We start from the raw sequence: 18,914 nt of genomic DNA, 5'->3' as shown, positions 1-18,914 counted from the left end.
ATTTCTCACTGTCCGTCTCTGATGAAATAACAACTTCAGTCTAATCTGAGCTGAGTTTGCAGCTCTTAGGTTAACAACTCCATTAGCTCAGCTGATAGCTTTCATGAGGTTGTTACTGTCAGAACTGAAATGTTGGAGAACGCTCAACTTTTTTGGAGCAGTGAGGGAACTTTACCTTAGTGTTTTAGGGCTCCTCAACCTGCAGACCCAAATAATTAAACTGATCCATCACCTCTGTGGCTGTGTACAAAAGGTTTGACACTTTTGTCTAAATAACATCAGTCACTGTCTTTCAAAGTAATGTTTGTATACAAAACCTGTCTCAGTCATGTGGTTATCTGAATATATGGTCACTGGCTCTTTGGTCTCATCTTCAAAATATTTTTTGGTTGTCTCATTTCTTTTTGTCAATATTTCATGCCTTCTCTCCTCTCCCTTCCTGGGGAAGTGGAAGAGCACCTTGAGCCTCGGATGTTCTGTCACTTGGAGTTGCGAATGTTCTAATGATGCTGTTACCATTCCTGTTTCCTTCACTCCTGGAGGGTACCAATCATGGCACAACCTGGAGAAACTATTTCTTCTTGTGGGAGAAGGGGGCAAAGTCTTCGTAAAAACCGAAAGAACTGCGGATGCTGGAAATCAGAAACAAAAACAGAAATTGTTAGAAAGGCTCAGCAAGTCTGGCAGCACCTATGGAGAGAAATCGGTGTTAACGTTTCGGGTCGAGTGATCCTTCCTCAGCACTGATGGTAGCTAGGAAAATGTTGGTTTATATGTAGAAGATAGGGTGGGGGGAGGGAGTAAGGAGTAAACGAGAGGTGGGGATGGAGCCCAAACAGAGAGAAGATCACTTAGACAAACAAAGGAGTAGATAAGGCTGGGAAAATGAATAGTTATTAATTAACAATTCGAGGCTAACATTGGGTTGTGTGTTAGAGCAGACTATGTGATAACAAGGCATGGTGTGTAGGGGTTGGGATAGGGACATGGAGGGAGTAGTGCCTCAAGCCTTAATACTGTTGAACTCGATATCAAGTCTGTCAGGTCCCCAAGCGGAAAATGAGGTGCTGTTCTTCCAGCTTGCGCTGAGCTTTGCTGGAGCACTGCAGCAAGCCTGAGACAGAGATGTTGGCCAGGGAGCAGGGTGGGGTGTTAAAGTGGTAGGCAACTGGAAGCTCAGGGTCTTTCTTGCGGGCAGAATGTAGATGTCCTGTGAAGCAGTCACCCAGTCTACGCTTCATTTCTCCGATGTAGAGGAGACCACATGGTGAGCAGCGAATGCGTTTGACTAGATTGTGTGAAGTGCAGGTAACATGCTGCTTCACCTGGAAGGTGTGTTTGAGCCCTTGAATGCTGAGGAGGGAGGAGGTAAATGGGCAAGTGTTACACTTTTGTGGTTGCAGGGGAAGGTGCTGTTGGGGGGTGTTGGGAGCGAAGGACAAGTGTACCAGGATGATCCAGAGGGAACGGTCCCTGTGGAAGGCTGACCAGGGAGGGGAGGAGAATATGTGACTGGTGGTGACATCCTGATGGAGGTGACAGAAATCATGGCTAGTGATTCTTTGGATGTGCATGCTGGAGGATGGTAGATGAGGACAATCCTCTCGCTGTTGTAGAAGGGAAGAGAGGCATGAGGGCTGAAGTGTGAGAGACGGGTCGGACTCAGCTGAGGCCCCCTGTAAACTATGCTGCTGGGGACTCCTCGGTTGAGGAAGAAGGTGGACATTTTGGAAGTCCCCGAAGTTGAGATCGTCAGAACAGAGTTGAGAGTGTGGTGCTGGAAAAGCACAGCAGGTCAGGCAGCATCCGCAGAGCAGGAGAGTCGACATTTCGGGCAAGAGTCCTTCATCAGGAATGAGGCTGAGGGCCGAGGGTCTGATGAATAAATGGGAAGGGGGGAGTGGGGCTGGGGGAAGGGAGCTGAGAGTGCAATATGTAGATGAAGGTGGGGGTAAAGGTGATAGGTCAGAGAGGAGGGTGGAGCGGATAGGTGGGAAGGAAGATGGACAGGTCATGAGGGCAGTGCTGAGCTGGAAGGTTGGATCTGGGATAAAATACTGAACAGAACAGCACAGCCACATCTCCTTCCTGCCTACAGAATCGACTGATTTCACATAGACTCCGGACTACATTCAGACCATCACAATTTGGATCTGAACTGGACGACCAGTAACCACCTTATTCCAGATCCAACCTTATTCCACCTCGACACCACCCTCATGACCAGTCCTACCTGTCCATCTTCTTTCCCACCTGTCTGCCCCACCCTCCTCTCCAGTCTATCACCATTACCCCCACCTCCATCGACCTAAAGCACTCTCAGCTACCGTCCCCCCAGCCCCACTCCCCTCCCATTTATCTCACCACCCTCTCGGCTCAAAGCCTCATTCTTGATGAAGGGCTTTTGCCCAAAACATCAACTCTGCTGCCTCGGATGCTGCCTGACCTGCTGTGCTTTTCCAATACCACACACTCGGCTCTAATCTCCAGCATCTGCAGTCCTCACTTTTGCCATCATCAGAACAGATGCGAAGGATCGGAGGAATTGGGTGAATCTTTACAAGAACCAGAGTTATGAGGATGTATAGTCTAGGTAACTGTGGGAGTCGGTGGGCCAGTGGATGTTGGTGGCCAGTCTATCCCCAGAAATGGAAACAGTGTCGAGGAAGGGAGGAGTCTGAGATGGACCAGGTGAAGGTGGGAGTGGGGTGAAAATTCCAAGTGAATTTAATAAACTTTTCCAATTCCAGATGAGAGAGGGAAGCAACACTGATGATATCATCAATATACCATAGAAAGAGTTGTGGGTGGAGGCTGGAATAGGACTGGAATAAGGAATGTTCCACGTACCCCACAAAGAGACAGGCACAATTGGAGCCAGTGTGCACACCCATAGCCATCCCTCTGACCTGAAGAAAGTGAGAAGAGCCATTGTTCATATTCTTAATGTTGGAGTCATACAATTCAAAAGTGACTTTTTGTGGGTTCAAGCTCTCAATCATTTGTATAACATTGATCATCACTGACAATCCCAGAACATCGCTGGGGAAGCACTGGAAGTGGTGACTTTCAAATGAAGCATTAACCTGCCTGCTCCCTCAGGTGGATGTAAAAAAAGGAATTCCTGCTGTTTTGAGGAGGAGCAGGGGAAAGTGCCTGGTCAAATATTCATCCTTTAGCTAAAATAAATAGATTTTCATCTGCTGATTTATCACATTGAAAGTTTGCTGTGTGCGAGTTGGATACTGAGCTTCCTGCATGACAATGACCACACTTCAGCAGGTATGTCATTATCTCTAAAAGACATCATGAGGTGGTGAAAGGTACAAATGCAATTTATTTTTCCTTTAATGGTGTAAGTTGGTTTTAATATAGACATGATGAGTTTTGGGCTTTGAAACAGAAGTAGAGTTCAGGGTGTTAAGTTATAATACAGACTGATAAGCAACTTTTCAACTTGCCATTTTCCTAGTCTTTCATTTTTCAGTCACCTCTTCAGAAGGTTTTTTTTTAAATTCTCCTTTTCTCTGATTCTCCCCTTTACCTGTAGGGACCTAGATGCTCGGGCCAAGAGTGAACGATATAGATCCATGTTTCAGCTCCCAAAAGATGAGAGATTAGATGGTCACACAGAATGCACTCTCTGGACTCCCTTCAATAAAATGCACATCATGGGACAGATGTTCGTCTCCAACAATTATATCTGCTTTGCAAGTAAAGAGGAGGATGTCTGCAATCTAATTATACCGCTACGTGAGGTGAGATAGGCACTTGCTCTCTAGGTGACCCGGCACTGGTTATTTTCCCACCTTCAGGTGCACACTGTCATCTAATTTCTGTATTATTTTGTGAAATAAACATAAAATGAGTTTCAGTCAAGGTAATTTAGAAAGGGGAGGAAAATCACACATGGCTGAGATAATTGTCTAAATATGGAAGTGGAAAAGAAGAATTTGGGAGTACAGATACACCTCATTTAAAACTTAACATCACAGATTACCAAGATCATTTTTTTAAAAAAGTTGAGAACTGAGTTTATTTCCAGAACAATCCAATTTGAATTTGTATTAAATGGTAGACCAACGCTTGTGTGGGGTTCTGATCATCATGTTGTTAAACCAAAGCCAAAGACATTGTAGATGGTACGATAAGGAAGTACAACAATGGCACCACTTAATGTATTCAGAAACTAGAACATGCTGGGAATCTTCTCTGTGGGGCAAGGGAAGTTTTGATGATACTGACAGTTTAATGAGGTAAAATGCTGAGTGAATTAAAAACTTTACACTCCAAGTTGTACTCAATTTTAATGTGTCCAAGTCTTGATCTTATGATGAGTACAAGATGATTTTTTATTTTGTGTGTTTTGTTAGGTGACTATTGTGGAGAAAGCAGATAGCTCCAGTGTTTTACCCAGTCCTTTGTCCATCAGTACCAAGAACAAAATGACTTTCCTTTTTGCTAACCTAAAGGACAGGGATTTTCTGGTGCAGAGAATCTCTGACTTCCTACAACGAACACCATCGAGGCGACGTTCCATCAAGGAAGAGCTGCAAAACTCCAAATGTACAGAGAATGAGGTAAATCAGTATCTGCTTTCTTTCTTCAATATTCTTGTCACTTTTTTTCAAATCCTTCATTATCTTGTCCCCTTTCCATTTCTTTACCCTTTTCATTACATCCCCAGTTTTGAATCACTGCAATTTTGGTGTCTGCTGCTTTCACCCTAACCCCTGGAATTTTCTTTATGAATCTCTCCACCCGTCTCTCTCCTTTAAAATGCTTGTTTGACCAAACTGTTACTCCTTGGAATAGTTTACAAAGATAGTTAACTAAGATTAATAGTTTCTGCTTCAACTCCATGCTAACCATAGTCCATCCAATCAGCACCCTCCTTTTTTATCGCTGCATAAATTGTTCTCTTCCTGAATTTGGTTTTCTTCTGATGAAAAGATTTGTTTGTCTCTCTGTTTGGCTGTGTTTATGTGGTGTACGACAAGCAAATACATTTTTAACAGTTTAAAGCTGTTTATTTCCCTTTCCCAGTTCTGCTCTCACACATTGCCTTGCACCATTCTTCAGGCAACTTCTACTTAGTATTCATTAGTATCACAAAGAAGAAGGATATTGCAGATATTCTAGTTAAAAAAGAAGAATGTGTGAAATATTAGGTAAAATAAATATAATGTAAGGCAAAATAGATTTAGATTAGATTACATTACAGCGTGGAAACAGGCCCTTCGGCCCAACAAGTCCACACCGACCCGCCGAAGCGCAACCCACCCATGCCCCTACATTTACCCCTTACCTAACACCCTAATTGAACCCGGGCGGCACGGTGGCATAGTGGTTAGCACTGCTGCCTCACAGCGCCAGAGACACGGGTTCAATTCCCGCCTCAGGCGACTGACTGTGTGGAGTTTGCACGTTCTCCCCGTGTCTGCGTGGGTTTCCTCCGGGTACTCTGGTTTCCTCCCACAGTCCAAAGCTGTGCAGGTCAGGTGAATTGGCCATAGTGTTAGGTAAGGGGTAAATGTAGGGGTATGGGTGGGTTGCGCTTCGGCGGGTCGGTGTGGACTTGTTGGGCCGAAGGGCCTGTTTCCACAATGTAATGTAATGTAATCTAATCTAAATCTATTTTGCCTTACATTATATTTATTTTACCTAATATTTCACACATTCTTCTTTTTTAACTAGAATATCTGCAATATCCTTCTTCTTTGTGATACTAATGAATACATTAATCTAATCTAGTCCATTTGTCAGCATCCAAACCCTTCCTATTCATATATCCATCCAGATGCCTTTTAAATGTTGCAATTGTACCAGCCTCCACCACTTCCTCTGGCAGCTCATTTCATACACGCACCCACCCTCTGCGTGAAAAAGTTGCCCCTTAGGTCCCCTTTAAATTTTTCCCTCTCACCTAAACCTGTGCCCTCTTTAGTTTTGAACTCCACTACCCTGGGTATCCACATCTCTATATTGTTTCAGATCATATCAAATTTGTTTCAGTGTGCACTATCAAAATATTACTTCATTAGTGTTATGCATATTCAGATAGAGAGTCTTTGTTTTGTTATCTTTATAACATAGCCTTGACTGTTGGTTACTCTAGTTTGATCAAGAAAAGGAGTGTGTGACTGTTTATTAGGCAGGCAAGGGGACCCAGAAGGCCTGAATGCCTACGTGCGGTCTCACACTCCTTTCCCTGACCTCTGACCCAATCAGAAGACCCCATTCTAAGAACGTTAAACATTTTGAAGAGAACCTTGAGGCACTAAGGAGCCTGTGCTAATGACAGGGAGAAATGATGATGAGGGCACCCAAAGTTTCTGGTGAGCTTTCTGTTGGTTTTTGTTTCAGGTCGTCCCGGAGCAGCGCAAAGTGTCCTCACCCAGTCCCTCCACACCAAGTCCAGGGGTCATCTTGGACAACACCGAAGCCGCACCCACCACCACCCATGCGCTAATGACCATCTTCCGAAAAGAGCCATCAGAGGAACTCAGTCCGAAGATGGTACGATGATTAACAGTGACTAGTTGATGCTGGAACAGCCTGTTCAGGTGTGGGTCAGGGCCAAAGAGCAGGGTGGATTGGAGGGGAAGACTTAACAGTTGAAGTTAATAATCCTTAGAAGAAAAACAAACCAAGCACAAAAGTTTATTTCCAAAGTGACCAAATACCTCTTCGCTTTTCAATTCTAAATTTTGTTAGAGCCTTAGTCAGCCAACAGTTGTAGTCTCTGTACCTTAAAAACAAAGTAGAGGTAGCGGAGAGGATGCAGGAAGGATTGACGAGAAAGATGGCAGAGCCAAGAGATTATACCAGTTAGGCAATGGTTGATTTTGAATCTGTGGTTTTCAAAAAACTCAACGGCAGAGGGTTTTCTTCACCGTGTACTTGGATCTTTTGTAGCGTCCTTGATCCAGATTGGTTGCTGTGATTAACCAATAACATTATATTGGTGCTGTACCACACAATTACCAAATACCAAAAAGGGCAAACTAGATGGACCAATAGCAATTCCACACGTTCCCCAATGTTGGTATGAGGGTTGGGTGACTTTAGATTTATGAAGTTACCCGCAAAGATGGGGTGGTTCTCTCTGGAGCAAAGAAGGGTAAAGGGGAATTTGACAGAGGTGTTCAAAATCATGAACATGCTTTGTGAAGCAAACAGAATCATCTTCTAGTGACAAAGGGTAATGAGAGGACACATTACAGGCAATTGGCAAAAGAATCAGAGGCAACCTGTGAAAATGATTTGGAATGGACCACTGAAACTTGTGTGTTTATTTGACGGGTTAAAGAAAAACGTATGCAAATCTTCTTGAGGTGGGGATTGGTGTTGGGTGTGATGCAGGTGGAAGCAACATGTCACAACTCCACACTTCACCTGTGGAGAATTACAAATGTTCCTTATTGTTTCCTACTGAATGTCTCTATTTTCGGGCAGGCTAAGGAGAAGATGAAAGAGGAATCCTGGAACATTCACTTCTTTGAATTTGGCCGTGGGGTTTGTATGTATCGCACATCAAAAACTCGTGATCTAGTGCTGAAGGGGATGCCGGAGTCCCTGAGGGGAGAGCTGTGGCTGCTATTCTCAGGTATTGATATGTTTGGGGAAAATGAAGTGTTAGATGATTGCATCTTCTTGAAATTGTAATAGGATTAGGATTATGTTGTGTGAGTTCTTTTGGCTAATTTTGAAAATCTCTAGATGTTCATAAGTCATCTGCATTATTCACCAAGCTAAACAGAACATGGGAACGGAAGGAGTGTATATAACCCCTTCTGATAGTCAGATAGCCATTTGAACATTAACTCCATTTACCTGGCATTCTTCCACATCCTTAAAACCTATGTCCCAATAATATCCATCAATCTTCGTCAAGAAAGCTTAACTTCCAGAATCAATAATTGTGCATATGTGTAACTGTTTTTCTTATGCTGAAAGTATTTGATCTTTTAATTCTAATTATTACTCAGAGTTCTGCAGTGAACAGAATAATGTGTGGGTTTCTTTGATTTGTACTTGTGTGGGTTATGGAGGGAAGGGCATAGTTTTAGTTTCATTTTAACTTAGTTCTGTGAGTAATCCTGGGTTGTCTGGAAATGTATTTACATCTGTTAAAATGAGTTGTATTTTTGAAAGAAACCTTGAGGTAAACAATTTAATGCTTAAGAAAGCAAGATGGGAGAGAGAATAAATGGGGCAATTGCATAGCAGTAAGCTGTACAGTGACACAGAGAGAAAGACAAACAATTACTGTTTTAGAAAGAGTGAGAGAACTATCTAGAAGGTCCATTAATGGGCAGGTGAGAGAGAGGGAAGCAGATTTTTCAAGGAAAAAAGACCTGTAACACCAGTGCAGTTTGGCAGTTTCCTGAATGGGGCAGACGGAAGAAAATCCTGAGTGGATTAAAAGAGAAAATCTGCAGGAATTGGAGAGAGTGGCCCTATGATCCTCTGGGACTATGACAACTTTGCCTTCACATGTTCACAGTAATAAAAAAGCATTTAATTGATTGTAAAGCAATTTGGGACATCCTGCACCTATTAAAATGGTTATATAAATGCAGTTTTGTCTTTTTGCTTTTAAGAGGCCACCTATCTCATTCCCACCACTCATGGTCTTCATCTCTCCCATAGCCTTCAAAATTGGGAAGTAATTATACCTGACAGTAAGACTGGCTGCATGAATTTAAGTCACCTCCCTTCATTGTCCCTCTTCTTCTTTGGTCCCTTTAGGTGCTCTGAATGAGATGGTGACACACCCAGGGTACTATTCGGAACTGGTGCAGGAGTCTATGGGCAAGTATAACCTGGCGACTGAGGAGATTGAGAGGGATCTGCACCGCTCGATGCCTGAACACCCAGCCTTTCAGAACGAGATGGGCATTGCTGCCCTGCGGAGGGTGCTCACAGCCTATGCATTCCGCAACCCCAACATTGGGTACTGTCAGGTGATTATCCTCCCAAACCGAGCTCTCTTCCTGCCAAGCAGAGAAGGGAGTCTCTTAGGCATTAGGTGATATGTGAAACTATCTGGCTCAGTAATGTTTTTAAAATAAGAGTGATTTATAGCAGCTTCTGCATGGAGCATTCAGGGAAGTCTAATATGTTTTTGAAGAGAGGGTTATCCACTCTTGAGGATTATGATAATATTACTGATGTCCTTGCAGTAAATTGTTTGGTGAGATATTTTCAAGGAAGAGCCCCTCCTCTATCTTTTGGTTAATGGGGAGTTCATTGGCACCCCTCCACTTCTCCCTCTTTCTTTCTTTTTTCCTCTCTCTTTCATCCCTCTCTGTCTTTTTCTTTCCCTCTCTCTTTCTCTTTTCTCTCTCTCCCTGTCTCTGTCTTTGTCTCTGTCTCTGTGAATGTCTCTCTCTCTCTGTCTCTCTCCCACTCTTTCCCCCCCTTTCCTATATATCTTTCTCTTTCCCTAACTCTCTCTCTCTCTCTCTGTCTGTCTCTGTCTGTCTGTCTCTGTCTTTCTCCCTCTCTCCCCCTTCCCTATATATCTCTCTCTCCCCCTCTCTCTCCCCCTCTCTCTCCCCCTCTCTCTCCCCCTCTCTCTCCCCCTCTCTCTCCCCCTCTCTCTCTGTCTGTGTGTCTCTCCCCCTCTCTGTCTGTGTGTCTCTCCCCCTCTCTGTCTGTGTGTGTCTCCCCCTCTCTGTCTGTGTGTGTCTCTCTCTCGCTTTGTTTCTCTCTCTGTCTCTCTCTCTCTGTCTCTCTCTCTGTCTCTGTCTCTCTCTCTCTCTCTGTCTCTCTCTGTCTCTGTCTCTTCCTCCCTCCCTTTGTCTGTCTCTCTCTCTCTCTCTCTCTCTCTGTCCCTCTGTCTGTCTCTCTCTGTTGCTCTCTCTCGTCTCTCTCTGTCGCGCGCTCTCTGACTCTCTCTGTCGCGCGCTCTCTGACTCTCTCTCTCTACCTCTGCCTCTCTCTCTGTCTCTTTCTTCCTCTCTCTTCCCTTCTTCACCCCTTCCAAAAAAGAGGCAGCTTCATTGCAGGGAGACATTCCCATTTTGTGAACCTTGTGTCCTTCTCTGACAGGGCAGATACTGACCACCTGTTTCCACATTCCTTATAGGCCATGAATATTGTCACCTCTGTCCTGTTGCTGTACTGCAATGAGGAGGAAGCGTTCTGGCTCCTGACTGCTCTGTGTGAGAGAATGCTGCCTGATTACTACAACACCAGGGTAGTTGGTGAGTTGAAACAGTCTTTATCCCTTCAGTTTTGGGCATTGTACTTCAGGCCTTGGAGGGAGTAGGCATGCATCCAGCCAGGTCCATGGACGGGTTACTGAGATGAGACACACGAACCGTTCTCTGTGTGGGAAAGTTGCACCTTGTGTCCTTGTTAAAATTTTATTCTCTCACCTGAAAAATATGTCTGAGTTTTGGACTCCCTCTCCCTAAGTGAAAAACCCTTGCTATTCGCCTTATCTATGCCCCTCATGATTTTGTAAACCCCTGTAAGGTCACCCCTCAACCTCCCATGCTGCAGTGGAAAAAGTCCCAGCCTACTTTTCTAACTTGAACCCTCCATTCCTGGCAACATCAGGTAAACCTTTTCTGAACACTCCAATTTAATGATATCCTTTCTAAAGCAGGTCAACCACAACTGCGCACGATAGTCCAGAAGAGGCCTCACTAACAGCTCTAATAAGTAGTTAGTACATTAATGGGAATCAGTAAAACTATAATAGGAAATCTTACTCTGACTCTTGGCACTAAAGTAATCAACTTTATTTGACATACTTAACCTTGATATCAGCTACACTGCATCCAATGTAGTCTTGAGTTCTTTCCACTAAAAGACTGGGACTGGTTTGATTAACTATGCTAACTTAATGTGTCTTTTACCTGTGTTCTTGCTGATGTTGGTGGTCTCTGTACATAAACGGTTCTGAAGAGAGAGCCTGATCACTTTCGTTTTCATACAGCTCACAAACGTCATCAGTGCTGAAAATTGAGACACAAAAGATCTCAGTGTTTCGATGGTGGCGAGAAAAACTGTTCAGTTCAGATAACACTTCTGGATTTTTTTAAAATTCTCACTGGTCTGCTTGGGGCAGATGGCCAGGATAATCTCTTTTATGCACACAAGGCATTTGCATTGGAACATGAAGCTGTAGCCTAGAGGTAGGCAGAACTACTCAGCTTCCCTCAAGCCTGCTGAATAGCAACAGGTGGTCACTCAACCACTGAGCCCATTGCACACGATCAGGAGGAGGCCATTCAGCCCTCGAGTCTGTTATACAGGAACAACAAGTTAAACTGATCAGTAACTGTCTTCTGTCTGCCTGTGATTAATGTACCTTATAAATTAATTATAAATTGACGTCCATCTTAAGCTTCAGATGGTCCTCCCTAACCTCGACAGCTTTCTGTTTGCCAGGGAAACAGGGAAGAGATGGTTGTGGCTGTTGGAGGTTAGTCATCACAGCTCCAGGACATCTCTGCAGGAGTTCCTCAGGTTAAATGTCCTAGGTCCAACCATCTTTAACTGCTTCATCAATGACCTTCCCTCCATTGTAAAGTCAGAAATGGGGTTGTTCACTGGTGCTGAACCTTGCTCATTCATGATGTCTTGGGTATGAATGCAGCAAGGCCTGGACAATGTGAGAGTTTGGGCTAGCATGTGACAATGAACATTTGTGCCACACGGGAGCCAGGCAATGACCATCCTAGACAAAAGAGAATCTAACCAATCATCCCTTGTCATTCAATACCATTGCTGTATCTGAATACACTTGGTAATAATTAACATCCTGGCATTTACAATTGACTAGAAATGGAACTGAAGCATATGAAAAATCCTTTACACACAGTGAGTAGTTAGAGTATAGAATGCACTGCCAGCCAGATTCTGCTAAAACATTCAAGAGGGCACTAGACGATCATTTGGATAGAAATAACATGTAAGGATATGGGGAGAAAATGCAGGAGATTGACACGAGATAATGATGCTTATTTGAAGAATGTGCAAACACAATGGGCCAAATGGCCTCCTCCTGCACCATGACAATTCTTAGATCCTGTGTGTTCCTTATTCTTCAGGGCATTTTGGCGAGATAGAGTGCCTTCTGCTTTAGCTAGGTCCATGGTAGGAAGGCCTGTGGGTGACCTTCTTAGGCTGTTGGCAATTGAAGCCCTCAAGGCATTTACTGTCTTCTTAAAGGTCTTTTCCTGTTACTTGTGGGTTTCCAAATGAGGATATCTCATTCACAAGCACTTAGTGCCTGGCATCAGAAAGTGAGTGTTTTACTGAGGGCTAACACCTACTTTCGCTGCTGAACCCATTGCAAATCCTACCATCACTCGACTGTGCCTGGGCAGTGCTTGCCCTCTCATGGATAAATTACCAACAGCGGCCACTGCCTTTCTGATGGTGCAGTATGAGCTGTCTACCTCCAATTGACAATGGGCAGGTGGGACCTTTGCTCCTGGGGTCCTTGGTCCAAGGGAAAATCTGTTGCTGCCCACCAGGTAAGTGCCCACTTAGCAACTCTTGTATTGGGCCTTCCCAAAAAGCTCTCCAGTCATTGTCTCCATTAAATTCCACCCAAAGTATTGATTAAGAAGCACACCCATACCCTACCCTTCAAGAAACAAGTTACCTGTTTGGAAATTTCAGGACAAAACTTGGCTGAATAAAGCCTGCAGGGGGACTTAAACATCTGAGTGACAATTAATGAAGAAACACAATGTCTGATCTGTTGCATGGCAGTGAATCCCCTGCTATACTATGTGTCTATCACATTATATTCAATCCCGGGAGTGCCTAATTAACAGTCCTTGCCTAATGTGTGATGTACCTGCCCTGGTGTGTCTGATAGGAACATCTGGAAGAAGTGTTACGTTGCTTCTAACCCATAGTGCTTTGGGAATGACACTGATAGAATGGTAATAGGGGCCATGAATTTGATTGGTTTGTTTATAGTTGGGGAGTGGTGTTGGAGTCCAAACCCAATGCAACAAGCTAGTGTATTCGGTGTTCTTGCTTGTTACATCAGACGTAGGGGCAGGAGGAGGCCCTGCCCTGCCATCCAATGTGACCTACCTCAACACTAATTTCCTGCACCATCCACACATCCTTTACTGTCAAGAAAATTAATGAAATAAGTCCAATAAACAAGGATGATTGATGAATTATTTTCTTGCAGGTGCACTGGTGGATCAAGGTGTGTTTGAAGATCTGACACGGGAGCACCTTCCCCTCCTCTACGAGTGGATGCAGGAGCTGGGTGTCATCAGCACCATCTCTCTCTCCTGGTTCCTGACGCTGTTCCTCAGCGTTATGCCATTTGAAAGCGCCGTGGTAGTGGTTGACTGCTTTTTCTATGAGGGCATCAAAGTTATCTTCCAGGTGTCTCTTGCTGTATTGGAGGCCAACATGGAGAAGCTGCTGAATTGTTCTGACGAGGGAGAAGCCATGACCATTCTTGGCAGGTGATTAACTGACCAACACCATCTGTGCTTGGCCAAATCCAAACTCGGTCATGTTCCACCCTGGAAGAATTGTCAGACTTTGGTAGATTCTTAGTGTAGCAGATCATTTTGTTCAGATCTTTGAAAAAGCTATCCAATTAATCCTACTTCCCTTTCATTGCGCTGTAAATATATCATTTTCAAGTATCTATCCAATTCCCTTTTGAATGTCATTATTGTATCTGCCACCAACTTCCTAATAAATGATGCACTCTACATCACAAGATCAAACTTGACTGTTAGATTCTTGAATTTCATATCATTTATTATTGAGATGGACCAGGTAGTGCAGGGAGAGCACTGCATCTGACCTGGAAGTGTTTGATGGGAACAGCGTATAAGGAGCTGTCCCCACCCCAGCAGTGTTTAACAGGGACAGTATAAAGAGAAATAACTCTGTATCTAACCTCCTACTTTACCTGTTCTGGGAATGTTTTATGGGTGCAGTGTAGAGGCAGTTTTATTTTCAATTTAAAAGAGAGAATTTTATTCTGTGTCTGGTCCATGTGCTATATCTGTCCTTGGGAGTGTTTGATGGGGACAGTGTCGAGGAGTTTTACTTTAAAAGAGGGAGTTTTCAGTTTAAAAGAGTAAAGGGAGCGTTGTACCTAGCCCAATGTTATCCTTGTCCTGGAGATGTTGAAGGAACTTCAATATCAGTTTAAAAGAATTTATCTCTGTGCTGTACCTGTCCTGGGAGTATTTGATTGGGACAGTGTGGAGGGAGCTTTACTCCGTGTATAACCCCATGCTGCATCTGTCTTGGAAGTGTTTGATGGGGACAGTGTAGAGGAAGTTTTACTCTATATCTAACTCCAAATTGTAGCTGCATTGGGGATATTTGATGGGGACGGTGCAGAAAGCTTTACTCTTTAAACTTAATGCTGAAACTAGCTGCTTGAATTTACAAATTATTCTGTCCCTAAGTTCTAACCTAGAGTATACAGTTTGCTGTAAAATTCTGTCAAAGTTTGGTTCTTGTACCTGTGCATTAATTGTCCCTTGAATTTTTTTTAACCTAATTCAGATACCTGGACAATGTTTGCAACAAGCAGTGTACATCACAGCCAATCCCACATCTACATGCTTTGCTCACCAGTAGTGATGACCTTCCACAACAAATAGACATCTTTGAACTGATTAAATCATCGTATGAGGTAAGCCCTTAAACAAAAGATCCCGTCATATTTAAATTGTTTACTTTGGGACTGATCTCTCGAAGATAATGACTTGTTCTGCAAAAAAACTTTAAGAGGCCAGTTGACAGAGGCTGGCCAACAACTTCAGCTCCTGCCTTTCACTGGGCTCTCTCCTCCTCCAGTCCCTGATGTATTTTTTTTAAACTGACCTGGCGACACCGATCCCTGAAATTAATGGGAGCTTGCTATGCCTGTGTAGGCATGTTGGAGCAGAAGTTGTACTTACTGCTGACCTTGCTTTTGAGCCCTCCACCATCAACCCCATTTGATATCGGCATTTAAAGAGTTGTTGTGAATGGGATGGTGAGGGAGTCTTGTGGGAGACACCAAAGGATTCAATGTCAGCCCTTGGAAATCTTACTCCAACTGGCAGTGACCTCAGAAGTGGTGTGTTTTCGAATAGTTATGGGAGCAGAATTATCAGGTGAGGTCAACTCTTTCAGGAGCTAATCTTTTTTTTTCTATATTTAGAAATTTGGGTCAATCAGAGCGGATGTGATTGAGCAGATGCGATTCAAACAGCGACTGAAGGTCATACAGACACTGGAGGACACAGCCAAGCGGAGCGTGGTAAGGGAAAATAGTTCTTCCACCATCCTAAAAACAAGTAGTTCATCTCACCATTGCCTTGTCACAAAAAAGGCTGTTGGAGGATTAGAGCATTTTGTTTGATTCATTCATGTGGTGTGAGGGACGCTGGTAAGACCACCATTTGATTCCCATGAAACTGAAGATCAAGCCTCACGATGCAGTAAAAACACAATTCCGCAAACAACGGAAGGTTTGCTGTTGCTTCCTCTGTCTGCCATGTGCTAGTCTGACTCCATGTTTGATCCATCAGTTCTTTTTGAGAGGTACCGTGAATTGGATGTGAGAGCAGTGTTTGTTTATTTTCCTCTACCTCTCTCATGGTTCCTTATTCATTCTCTGAGGGTTGGTGACATTCACCAATTCCACACAGGCCAGTGGAACAAGCTTGCTCAGTTCTGTGTCCGTGCATGTGCACTCGATGCTGCATTCTGGTCTGGGCAATTTGGTAGAAGAACATTCTTATTATTCTGTTAAAGGAAGCCATTTGATCCACCTTTTTTATGTAGACCCCAGTCCAGTTCTCCATGCCTGTAGCTCTGTAAGTTTATTTCCCTTGAATGTTCATCTAATTCTCTTGAGATCATTCATTGTTCATGAGGATGATAGAAGTAGGGAGAACAAGTTCCAGACTGGATACTATATTAAAAGAAAAAGGTCTTTCTCGCATCACTCCTGCTTCTCTTTGCCCAAACCCTTAAGTGTGTGTTCCCAGTCCAAATACCATCAGTTATTGGGAACATTTCTCTGTCTGCCTTTTTCAAAGTGTGTCATATTCTTCTAGACCTCCATCAAATCTCCTCTAGTCTCAACCTCTCTTGCTGCAAGTGGATTCAGCTTCTCCAACATAACCTTTGTAGTTAAACTCCCTCATCCTTCACGCTGTACTGATAAACCTCCTCTGTACCCTCCAAGCTCATTGAATCCTTAATAAATTGCAGTGACCAGAACTGAAAATGGTAGTCTAGTTGGAGCCTAACTAGTGCTGTACTGAGGTTCAGCTAAAAGCTCATGTACTCAATGCCTCTTTGTAGGAAGTCAAGATTCCAACCATGCTTCTGTTATAATCTCCCACTTTTGAAGACAAATGTACCTGAACCTTTGGTTCTCTGTCCCTGCACACACAATGCCATTATGGAATTATTATATCTCCCTATCCCAACTGCCCAAGATTCATCACTTCACACTGTTAAATTCCATTTCCCACTTGTTTGCCCTTCAGCTATCCATCCCACGTCCTATGGCATAATTTTTAATATGTCTGTCATGCCTTTGAGTTTGACATCAGCAAATTTCAAATTGTGTACGTTCTTCATTTTTATTCCTGGTTTCAATTTAATATATTTATAAAGTCAGAATTATCATTGACAGAAATAGAACATTACAGGCTGGTCATTATGGCTTGATTTTAAAATTGCTCTGCTAAGAGCTACCAAGGAGAAATAAACAATATACTTGTGCTTATTTATGGAGCACCTTGCATCATCTCTGGCTGTAAAGCTCTCAAACATCCAATGTAGTACTTTTGATGTTACCATTGTAATGCAGGAAACACAGCAGCCAATTTACACTCTGATTAATTATTTACAAAATAGCTCCAACAAACAGCAATATAATAATGACCACTGAATCCTGTCTCTATTAGTGATATTGGTTTGGAGGTAAATATTGGCTGGGATATGAGGGAAGGTCCCTCCCCCAACTTATTCTAGGCTGCTGAATAAGCTTCTGTTTAATGTGTCATTCTTCTTTTCAACTCCAGCGGTGCAACCACCTCTCAGTACTGAGTGAATGGAGAGTCAGCCTGGATGTTGTGCTTAGGTTTCTGAAACGGATTTGATCCCATATTCCTTACGTTTTGGGGTGCAGTTTAAGGTTTCACTTCAGGCCCAAGTCAACTTCAATAATTGGTTGAGTCTCAGAGGACCAATCTAAATGTTTACTAGCCCTGATTAGTTACAAAAATATTTTTTCACAGTGGTAAAGGACATATTAAATCTTTCATAACAAGTAGAAAGGAAAAACTTAATTAAAAACATTTTTCAACCTCTCAATTTTGTTGACTGAAATTCTTCTGTTTTCAGTTTTCCTTGCGCATAAAGTCACTAAGAATCAGACCTTTAATTTTTTTACTACTTTTCAAGAATCAGACCTTATTAACTCTTGCTTTTTACTATCCTCTGTGCACAATTACAGACATCCTGAACTCTAACTGACTTTTGGGTGCATGGACAGTTCATAGTCAGTCTTTTATTGGGTGATAGTATCTGTCCAATTCCTGATTGCTTTTTTCAGAAGTGATGGTCAACTTGTGACATCATATCCTACTGTTTTCTATATTTGTTCATCAATATGACAATTGCTTTGCAAGATCATCCCTTTTGTAATGACTTGTTCCCCATAACTTTCGAGCTCCTTAAACATTTGCCAAAATAAAGTGATACCAGTGAACTCATTTATATGTCGTGAGTATGTAGCATTCTGTCCTCGTAGTTTATCATCAACTCAAATTTTCCAGTTATAGAGTCATAAGTTATAGAGATGTACAGCATGGAAACAGACCCTTCAGTCCAACTTGTCCATGCTGACCAAGATATCCTAAATAAGTAAAAACGGAGAGAACTGCAGGTGCTGTAAATCAGAAACAAAAACAGAAGTTTCTGGAAAAGTTCAGTAGGTCTGGTAGCATCTGTGAAGAGAGATCAGAGTTAATGTTTTGGTCCAGTGACTCTTCCTCAGAACCTTCTGAGGCAGGGTCACCAGACCCAAAATGTTAACCTCTGATTTCTCTTTACAGAAGCTGCCAGGTCTGCTGAACTTTTTCAGCAACTTCTGTTTCTATCCTAAATAAATCTAGTTCCATTTGTCAGTTTTTGGCCCATATCCCTCTAAACCCTTCCTATTCATTTTCCCATCCAGATGCCTTTTAAATGTTGTAATTGTACCAACCTCCACCACTTCCCCGGCAGCTCATTCCGTACACGTACCACCCTCTGCATGAAAGAATTGCCCCTTAGATCCTTCTTAAATCTTTCCACTCTCACCTTAATCCTGTGACCTCTAGTTTTGGACTACCCCACCCTGGGGAAAAGACCTTGTCTATTTACCCTATACATGCCCCTCATGATTTTATAAGGTCACCCCACAGCCTCCGACGTTCCAGGGAAAACAGCCCAGTCTAATCAACCTCTCTCTATAGCTCAAACCCTCCAACTCTGGCAACATCCTTGTAAATATTTTTCTGAACTCTTTCAAGTTTAATAACATCCTTCTGATAGGAAGGAGACCAGAATTGCATGCGGTATTCCTGTAGTGACCGAACCAATGTCTTGTGCAGTCTCAACATGACCTCCCAACCCCTGTACTCAATGCTCTGACCAATAAAGACAAATGTACCAAACACCTTCCTCATTATCTACCTGCGACTCCACTTTTAAGGAGCTATGAATCTGCACTCCAAGGCCTCTTTGTTCAGCAAAATTTCCCAGTACCTTACCCATTAAGTGTATAAGTCCTGCGGAAACAGACCCTTCAGTCCAATGCATCCATGTCGACCAGATATCCTAACCTAATCAAATCCCATTTGCCAGCACTTGGCCCATATCGCTCTAAATCCTTCCAGATG

At 43.1% G+C, this 18,914-nt stretch overlaps 1 protein-coding gene across 2 annotated transcripts in view; it reads left to right on the top strand.

Moving 5' to 3' along the window:
* Positions 1–18,914, top strand: part of tbc1d9b (TBC1 domain family member 9b) — a 62,366-nt gene that overhangs the window by 14,708 nt on the left and 28,744 nt on the right. For both annotated transcript variants that reach the window (XM_043703130.2, XM_043703129.2), the window contains exons 6-14: positions 3,551–3,758; positions 4,374–4,580; positions 6,367–6,519; positions 7,459–7,609; positions 8,755–8,969; positions 10,097–10,214; positions 13,178–13,463; positions 14,530–14,659; positions 15,173–15,271. In XM_043703130.2, coding sequence (XP_043559065.2) covers positions 3,551–3,758; positions 4,374–4,580; positions 6,367–6,519; positions 7,459–7,609; positions 8,755–8,969; positions 10,097–10,214; positions 13,178–13,463; positions 14,530–14,659; positions 15,173–15,271 — 1,567 coding nt within the window. The remainder of the gene's footprint in view (positions 1–3,550; positions 3,759–4,373; positions 4,581–6,366; positions 6,520–7,458; positions 7,610–8,754; positions 8,970–10,096; positions 10,215–13,177; positions 13,464–14,529; positions 14,660–15,172; positions 15,272–18,914) is intronic.

The sequence above is a fragment of the Chiloscyllium plagiosum genome, unplaced genomic scaffold (genome assembly GCF_037043375.1).
Source record: "Chiloscyllium plagiosum isolate Xiang-an unplaced genomic scaffold, Cpla_swu_hap1 HiC_scaffold_16, whole genome shotgun sequence".
Taxonomy (NCBI): domain Eukaryota; kingdom Metazoa; phylum Chordata; class Chondrichthyes; order Orectolobiformes; family Hemiscylliidae; genus Chiloscyllium; species Chiloscyllium plagiosum.
Note: the sequence above shows the minus strand (reverse complement) of the source record. Positions and strands in the feature narration are given on the sequence as shown.